The following is a 6,646-nucleotide window of genomic DNA, read 5'->3' as shown; positions in this document are numbered from 1 at the left end:
TGAGTGTATAGTATTACACTAAGAATCTATGTGCAAGACCCAATGAATGCTGAATATATCAAAGAGTTTATGCCAACGGGATAAGGCAAAGGTGCAATCAAATAATAAATGGTTCAAACTTTCTGAATTTGAGCAACATAGAGGGCAGCAAGAAGGCATTAAGGTGGATGAAGGGATCTTTCGTTGTAATACTTCCGAGGAATCCAGTTGATTATTGATCAAGATCCAAATTAAAATATTAAACTTCTTAGGGCATTTGGATTTCCATCAAGCTGGGAAAGCCAACTTGTGAATTGGGGAGGAAGAAGCCGAATGTCTTGAGAGAGGATTAACCGTGAATCTTTTAGGACAATCCAAATCCAAATTCAAAGCTGAAAAGGGGGGAAGAAAACTAAATAGCTTTCTCATCCTTCAAAGATCTGGAGGGCATTGACCAAGATAAGTAATTAGAACTGTAGAATCTGCAACTGAACCAAAAGGCAAAACTGAAATGTTAAACAGATTGGGGAACCGGAATTTCAGAGGGGATCCCTCCAGCCAAACATCTGATATAAAAGAAATCCTTGTACCATTGCCGAGACTAAAATTGGCCTCTTCTGATTTCCTAATTTTGAGAATACTCAACCAAGGATTTCTAAGACTGAAATTTTTGTTGCAGCCAGATTGCCATCCAAATTTGTCCAGACATGAAAATGGACCACCACCTTTCTCCAAAGAGTATTGTGTTCATTCCCAAAATGCTAACCCCATTTTGCCAATGAAGCAATATTCCGGATTTTCAATCTACCAATTCCTAATCCTCCATCTATAAGGAATTTAGAAGCCAAGTTCCATCCAACAAGATGATTGATTTTACCACCATTGTTTCTTCCCAGAAGAAGTTTCAAATTGTTCTTTCAAGCTCTAAAAAGATATTTGATGGCCTAAGGAAGAGGGCCATGTAATATAAAGGAATACCAGACAACATTGAACTACAAAGAGTAAGCCTACCTCCCCATGACAGTTGGAAACATTTCCAATGATCCAATTTCTTCATAATTTTCTCCATAATGGATGACCTAAAAGTAGTATGCTTTGAATGACCTTCAAGAGGAAGACCCAAATCTAGAAAGGGTCAAGTGTCTGCCTTAACATTAAGCTTTGCAGACACTGAAGAAACCATTGAGGAGTCGATATTGACACCACATACAGCTGATTTAAATGGTAGTGTTTGGAATTTAGGGCTGATGAGATGCATATGTACTGGTTTATTACATTCTTACTATCACAGTATATTATGGTTATTGGCTTGCTAGGTAGTATGTTAATTAATCCCTACTGCACCAACACCCTTGCATTTCTTGAGGGAACATTTTGAAACAAACAGAAACACCCTCATTTCTCTCCTCCTCCCAAAACCACTACCAAACATTATTTTTTGAAATTTTGAAATGTGAACCTTATCTTTTAGTGGTAAACTTACCTTAAATGTTCAACAGGTTTGGTCTTCAGTGAGTATCTTTTGAGTGGTGAAGTGCCTTCTATTAAAAATGTGAACGATGAAGAACCTCTGTTTCCTGCTGTACCATTTCTTAATGCAAGGCTTGCTTGTGATGTGAGTGACTTTCTTTTCTAATGTTATTTATCATTTTATTACTTCTTAATTTTTCTTTTCAAATGTGAACTGTGTCCATTTTATCAATATGCAAATGCAATGAAAGCAATGTTGGATAATGAATTTCCTCCTGTTGGTTTGAGGTCAGCTTTAATCAAAGAAGTTTCTCTTTCAACTAAAGACCCTTCTTCCGCTTGATCTTATTCTCTTCCGATGTGTGGATGAATTTGATGTGGATTCTGAAGTCAGTTTGAGCAGCTTGGAACGTGATTGCAACCGTGGTGTAACGACTTACAGATGATATGCTCGATGAAGCTTTATTTATTAATTTTCTAGGATTGTGAACATTAGCTCTTCATTCTATTCCACATTCAGAACCTACCAAATTTTCATCTTCGTTGAAATTTGTGGTTTTCAGTTGAGATAAACTCCCCTTTTCATTTAAGAAGCGGCTTGAATAAACCAAGAGGGAGGTTTCAAATTTTTGGTTAGATGAATTTTAGTTTGAAAATCACCAAGGGATAGAGATTTAGGAGTTGGAGCTTTGAAGTTCAGAATTATGATCCTTATTGTCAAATGAGTTTTAAATTTTTTGCTTAAGTTTATAGCTATAGCTTCCATGATTCTAAAGTTTTTGTTTGGCCTTTTCCTGGAAGAAACGTTTCGAGTCTTGTAGTCCTTGGGAAGGCAAAGTGACAATCAATGGGATTACCTTTTTCTATTAGTTGCAAATGTTCGTACTCGGCAGTTTTTGAAGTCTGATCAGCACAGCCAAGCTGGATGATGGTGCTATGTCTGTTGCTATGAAGTAGTTAGTTCTAAGAATTAACCATTCATATTTTTCTGCATGTTGGAACAGTATTTTTTTGTTTGGCTCAATGTTGGATAGATGCCTCTAGCTGTTCATATTTCAATCGATTAACTGACTTTTGTAATTTTCTTGTTCTAACAAGGAGCCAAAAGTGGGTTTACTATCTACTGAAGCAAAGGAATCAGCAGCTAATATTGAAAGGCGACTGCAATTGGGATCTAAGCTCAGTGACGTGGCGAGGTGTGAGGAGGACGTTCTTCAACTTTTAAGTTTGTATAAAAACGAAAACTACATTCTGTCGGAGCACAGGGGAAGATATTGTGTAAGTAATCTAAACTATATTTCCAATGTGTGCATTCTTGTGGAGTATGGAGCTTTCTTCTCCCAGTCAAAAGTACTTGATTTGAAGCTTTACACCGTTATTTTCGTTGAAGTATCCGTGATGTCTAATTCTATCAACAAACACTTGGAAACTTTCTTCCAGAAACAACTAAAGTGCTGTTCGTTTCCTTATTGTGAGATCCCACATCGGTTGGAGAGGAGAACGAAGCATTCTTTATAAGAGTGTGGAAACTTCTCCCTAGTAGACGTGTTTTAAAAACCTTGAGGGAAAGCCCAAAGAAGACAATATCTGCTAGAGCGGGTTTCACATCGGTTGGGGAGGAGAATGAAGCATTCTTTGTAAGAGTGTTCTCTCTAGCAGACGTGTTTTAAAAATGTTGAGGGGAAACTCGAAAGGAAAAGCCCAAAGAAAACAATATCTGGTAGCGGTGGGTTTGGGCTGTTGACTAGTATTTGTTAACTTGGTTCGTGTTAGAGTATCGCCATTAAACTAAAATGTTCGTTGGAATCTTATGGTTGCAGGTGATGCTTAAAGAAAGTGCTTTACCAAAAGACATGCTGAAGGCATTGTTTCATGTGAATTACCTGCACTGGCTAGAGAGAAATGCGGGAATAGAAGCAAGAAGTGCGGCTAGTGACTGCCAACCGGGGGGAAGGCTGCAGATATCTCTAGAGTATGTGGAGAGGGAATTCATTCATGTGAAATATGATGGGGAATTGGCGGGTTGGTTGACTGATGGCCTTATCGCAAGGCCCTTAAATAATAGAATTTGCCTGTAGTTGCTTCATAGGGACAACGAGTTGCTACACTACCAAAGCTAGCTAGCGAGGACATCTCTAATAATACTGGATTTTGAATAGTATTTGAAGTGATAATGGTATGCCAATTGAAATTCATCCCATTCCATTTAAATATTAAAATAAATGAAGGTTATATTAATTTTTAAAATTTTAGACCAAATTTGGGACTGAATAATGAGGCAGTGACATAAAACGAGTGGTAGTTTAAATTTGGTTTTAGGTCACGATAACACAATTTTATTTGGATTTGAAACTTTCATGAAATATTAAGAATAATGTTGCAACTTTAAAAAGTTTAAGGAGTACGTTTTAAAATTTATAATGTTATTATCTAGGGAGCTTAAACATGTCAAACATGAAATTTTTAGTGCCAAGTCAAGGAAGGATTAGGTTTAGTGGTTTGAGAATCCTGTCATTAGTCCGGATGCAGCAAAATAATTTTATTAGATCTAATAAGTACCTTGTGTCGGAATTGAAAAAGCAGAACGACACCACTCATTCTTACTAAGAAATTGAAAGAAACGGAGGAAACGAAGGTGACTAAAACAGGAACAATAGGGATCCACTGATGTGTCTACTATTTAGGTAGAATACCGTCACACATCCTTACTAAAAAACTAAAAGAAACGGAGGAAACAGATGAGATTAAACAAGAACAAGAGGGATCCACCAAAGAAGATACTTCTCCTTCCCTTTTTTCGGAAGAAAAGGAGGATCCGAACAAAATCGATGAAACGGAAGATATCCCGTCATAATTCACGGGACTTAGAGTGAATTTAAATAAAAACAAATTGAATATATGTTGAACATCTACAAATTATGAATTTAAAGTTTAGTTTCGAAGAGCACTCTCCACAATGGTATGATACTGTCTAAGCATAAGTTTGCTTTGGAAATAGAGTATTATTTGATTATAAACTCATAAACATTCCCTAAATGAGTGGATTGGGGACTTTCATAACATTTCCATCTAACTCATAAAATTTAGAATTTTACCCTTTTATCTTTTAACTTTTTAGCCATTTGTGGTAATTTTATATTAATTAATATAAAACAATTAAATTAATTTTCATTGCTATATTAAAATTATTTTAAAATCCACCTCATAATTATTTTTAACTAATCAAGCACTGGTAGGAGTGTAAAATCTAAAAATTATAACATTTTGAAATTTTGAAAATAAAAATTTAATGTAAAAAATAGAAATTATATTGATTTTTTTATTTTATTTTATTTTTTCCTAAAAAAGGTTGGAGGACAAAATTGGAAGGTTTGTTTGTATAATAGCATTTCCGTCCGCTTAGGTTTTCAGATTTTTATGAGACGCGAAGGCTATTTTCCTCCATTTTTTATTTTTTACTATCTCCCCAAATTTAGATCGACCACCTCTACCTTCTTCCTCGTGTCCTTCACTGGCCGGTCGACCAACTCCAACGCCACCATTCCAGTCGGCCAATGGAGGTCCTTGCCTCTGTCCGCCAGCCGTAGTACCCACACACCTGCTCCACACCTCATCAACAACGCATTCACTGCTTGAATCGAGGAGAATTGAAGTAATTCGAGAATAGAAAACAAATCACCATCCGATTCTGGCCAAGCATTGGTTGAAGTCTATCAAGTGAGATAATTTCATACTTGTTTGTTTCTTTTGTGATGATTGTCTATTTTATGTTCGTCACATTCTTGGTATACAATCTACTCATTCGACTAAATGCGTTTTCGTAAATATAAATACTGAGCAAAGGTTTTGCCATCTCCCTGGCTGTTTACTTTTATCCGAATACAATTCTTTGATTTGTTTGGTTTTGTGAAAACTTTACCGGCATGATTGGATGCGGCCATGAGATCGAACTCTGGGCAATGGGAGATGATAGGATTGCATCGTATGGATTTTGTTGATTGGTTTAATTTGTGATGATTTGGGTTAATTAACTTTCGGTTATCGGAACTGGTGGAACGCTTACGTGAAATTTGGTTTGGTTTGGTTTGGTTTATTGATATGTTCGTCTATTTATTTATTTCTAGGGTTGTAAAAGTTGTAAGCCTCTGTGGACTAGGCCAGACGCTTGGGCGTAGTCTGCTGAAGTTTAAAATGCAGCCAAGGACACAGTTTGAGACTAGGCAAAGGCATGGATTTTCCTGAAAGTGTTTCTGTGGTGGCAGTCGGCGTTCTTGGGTGATTGTTATGTTGTGTCCGCGTCAATTGCTAGTTTCTTCTGAGAATACTGAAAACAGAGATAAACTACGTAGGTGTGAAAGAAATGGAATTGCGAATGAAAGTCTCTCAAGCAGTTCACGTCCTAAATCATGATACCCAATCTTGCAATCGCGTGGCAGCAAATCAATGGTTAGTCCAGTTTCAACAGACTGGTGCTGCTTGGGAAGTTGCCACTGCTATCCTTACCTCTGATCATGTTCAACTTCCGCTGTCCTCCTTTGTCCCTGATTTGGAAGTCGAGTTCTTTGCTGCTCAGATTCTTAAACGCAAGGTTAGTAGTCTGACTTTGATTTTAATACCAATCCAGTTTCGCATTGCTGAAACATCTTTTCCCCTTATCTTGTGTCAGCCTTTTGTTTTGCTTAAACTTAATAGCTTCGACACTGGATTTAGTTTTTCAGCCAGGAAGAATCTAACTTTTATAAATTTCATTTTTGAAAAAGTTGAAAAATTTAAAATTTGATTTTAACAAGTAAAGATTCCTTTCTTTGAAAATATACATATATTCATTATATCATTGACCTTTCATTTAGAGCGGTTTGATAAGCCATTATCTTCATCGGGTCTTTTGGTAGCATCGATCGGAGTCTCAACCTCCTCCTTCTCTGTGTTTCAGTTGTCCGTTGACTGATAGGAAACAAAAAATGTCATGCTTTTATTATCTTTGCTTGGCGAAATTAGGTTTCAGTCTGATTGGGGGATGTTCACCTTTGGATTCCTTGTCCTCCGAAAGGCTTCTCTTGCAGTGCCTTGTTCCATTTCTTGTCTAATCCTTCCCTAGCTAGTAGTTCGGTTTTTCCCTCGGTATAGAAGGTGAAAATTTCCAAGAAGGTAAGTTCCTTGTGTGGCAAGTTCTGCATAGAAGGGTGAACACCTTAGA

The 6,646-nt window shown here is 36.9% G+C and overlaps 2 protein-coding genes across 5 annotated transcripts in view; both read left to right on the top strand.

The window, feature by feature from the left end:
- The window catches only part of LOC111482094 (protein root UVB sensitive 1, chloroplastic), an 11,005-nt gene extending 7,382 nt beyond the window's left edge, over positions 1-3,623 (top strand). Inside the window, exons 5-7 of one of the 2 annotated variants that reach the window (XM_023127746.1) lie at positions 1,479-1,594; positions 2,548-2,727; positions 3,270-3,623. In XM_023127746.1, the coding sequence (XP_022983514.1) occupies positions 1,479-1,594; positions 2,548-2,727; positions 3,270-3,527 (554 nt within the window). In that variant the 3' untranslated portion in view covers positions 3,528-3,623. Of the gene's footprint in view, positions 1-1,478; positions 1,595-2,544; positions 2,728-3,269 lie in introns of both variants that reach the window. The other variant, XM_023127745.1, reaches the window with a different exon arrangement.
- A 1,255-nt stretch (positions 3,624-4,878) lies between these two features.
- LOC111482450 (transportin-3) overlaps positions 4,879-6,646 on the top strand; it is a 43,590-nt gene continuing 41,822 nt past the window's right edge. For 2 of the 3 annotated variants that reach the window (XM_023128234.1, XM_023128231.1), the window contains exons 1-2: positions 4,879-5,166; positions 5,574-6,037. In XM_023128234.1, coding sequence (XP_022984002.1) covers positions 5,810-6,037 — 228 coding nt within the window. In that variant the 5' untranslated portion in view covers positions 4,879-5,166; positions 5,574-5,809. Of the gene's footprint in view, positions 5,186-5,573; positions 6,038-6,646 lie in introns of all 3 variants that reach the window. The other variant, XM_023128233.1, reaches the window with a different exon arrangement.

Source organism: Cucurbita maxima, unplaced genomic scaffold, assembly GCF_002738345.1.
Source record: "Cucurbita maxima cultivar Rimu unplaced genomic scaffold, Cmax_1.0 Cma_Scf00007, whole genome shotgun sequence".
Taxonomy (NCBI): domain Eukaryota; kingdom Viridiplantae; phylum Streptophyta; class Magnoliopsida; order Cucurbitales; family Cucurbitaceae; genus Cucurbita; species Cucurbita maxima.
The sequence above is the reverse complement of the archived record's forward strand: the minus strand, read 5'-3'. Positions and strand labels throughout refer to the sequence as shown.